Source organism: Perkinsus marinus, assembly GCF_000006405.1.
Source record: "Perkinsus marinus ATCC 50983 genomic scaffold scf_1104296974050, whole genome shotgun sequence".
Classification (NCBI taxonomy): Eukaryota; Perkinsozoa; order Perkinsida; family Perkinsidae; genus Perkinsus; species Perkinsus marinus.
This window is the reverse complement of record NW_003201243.1, coordinates 1-1,706: the sequence shown is the minus strand read 5'-3', so window position 1 is coordinate 1,706 and position 1,706 is coordinate 1. Positions and strand designations below refer to the sequence as shown.

General features: G+C 48.1%; 1 protein-coding gene across 1 annotated transcript; it reads right to left on the bottom strand.

Annotated features, from left to right (window-relative positions):
• Positions 1 to 103: 103 nt before the first annotated feature.
• On the bottom strand, positions 104 to 701 carry Pmar_PMAR003826 (hypothetical protein; the record flags this gene model as incomplete). Its single annotated transcript, XM_002765953.1, has 1 exon — positions 104 to 701. A coding segment is annotated over one exon (598 nt), but the record flags the coding sequence as incomplete, so codon positions are not given.
• Positions 702 to 1,706: the final 1,005 nt, after the last annotated feature.

The following is a 1,706-nucleotide window of genomic DNA, read 5'->3' as shown; positions in this document are numbered from 1 at the left end:
TCGTACACGGCTTGGAGGACGCGATAATCAGTGTGGCTGAGCCGACAGTTCTCGACTACCTTATAGACTGGTGAGTTCGGAGGCAATGTCGATTCCACCGCACGCTGAAACTCTTCGTATTGGAGCTTGTAATCAAGGATCTGCTTGATCATAGCGAAAGTGCTATTCCAGCGGGTGACCGTGTCCCCGCAGTAAGCCGTCCCTCCTTTGCTAGCGGGGGGGAACTTTTCCCTCACATCATTCATGATGTCACGAGCAGTGGTAGATTTTCGCAGCAGTGAGATCAATGTTCGAACACGGTCAACCGAGCGCTTAGCGCTTGCTTGGGTGCGAGTTACCCGCCCAGCAGTCTCGATGCCATCACGGAATGCTTCATCATCTCCTTCAAGCCCCCAATCAGGCTCGTCCTGTTCAATGTCCTCCTCTGCCTCCATCAGAAGCGCATCAGTGTTGACAGTAGTGGAATTGTCGCCCTCGGTGGGATCCATTGCATCCATTTCCTTCAGAACTTCTTCCGCTTGTGCTAGACCGTCCTCTACCGTTTTATGTCCATAGATGCCAGCCTTCTCAGTGTGCCTCGTTTTATATAGGGCCAAACCATTACACACCGTCAAGTGCAAACGGTGTGCAGCACAGGGCAGCCATTGTTTGAGAAGGCACATCGTGCCGGATGCGACCAAATCCGAGAAACATCTGACCATATTGCTACCAGAGTCTGTGCATGCTAATGCGACCTGAACAGCGATACACGTCTAGAGGATGTCTATGACAGGTAGCCTGTCTGAGGAGATACCTTTCCTTGAAGGAAGGAAGTCAACGCGAGCATGCTTAACCTTCGTCCGGCGAGAGTGTGCCGGTAACGGCACTTTTATAAAAATTTTTGATAGGAAGTTATTGTGATTTTGTGCCGGTCTCTAGTCTCCATAATTGTGTCCTAGCATCAAGCTAATGGACTCAGGTTCATAACTAATTCAGGTTGTGGTTGTTATTGCTGGGGTTATTCGCGACATCATTGAAGTTGCGTAAAGCTCTATTGTGGTATCTATCTTATCATCAAGTTCACTAGTGGTGAACTTGTGGTGGTGAATTACCACCTAGAACCTTTGTATACTTCGACGGTCACGAGTCTTGAGTTGTATCAATACCGTCATACTGGTGGTCACAAGGACTCCTTCAAGGAGCCTCCTTGCCAAAGTCCTCGACAAGGAGCTCCAACTTGGAGCCTCGAAGCATCTTACCACAGTGTGGTAAGATGCTTGGAGGCTCTCGGTCAAGTCTCTCGTGTCACGAGAGAGGGGCATCCCCACTCTCTTCGGCCCGCTTCTCAAGTTTGTTCTAATGTGAAGATGTACCTCGCAGTCTGTTAGCTACCCGAATCGCTCACAGTCCTGTGAATTCCATTCATAACTGAAACTCAGTCGATCAAAATATATAGAAAGAGTTCGGACTTTGATCTGACGATAGAAAAAAAGCGAAAGATCGAGACAATAAAAACCAGTTGTTCTGAACAACGAAATACGATGTGAGTTTGTAGGATAACAACCGGTTCGCGTTGAATATACGTTATTGAATAACGGTTATTCACTGACGGTTACGTACTCATCTCTTTCAAGTGAAAATATGTGCCTCCCACAGGGTCCGAATGAGAGCCCTTCTCGGCTCTGAAAGCTACTGAGCTATCCAGAAACGGCTGCATGCAGCAGAGA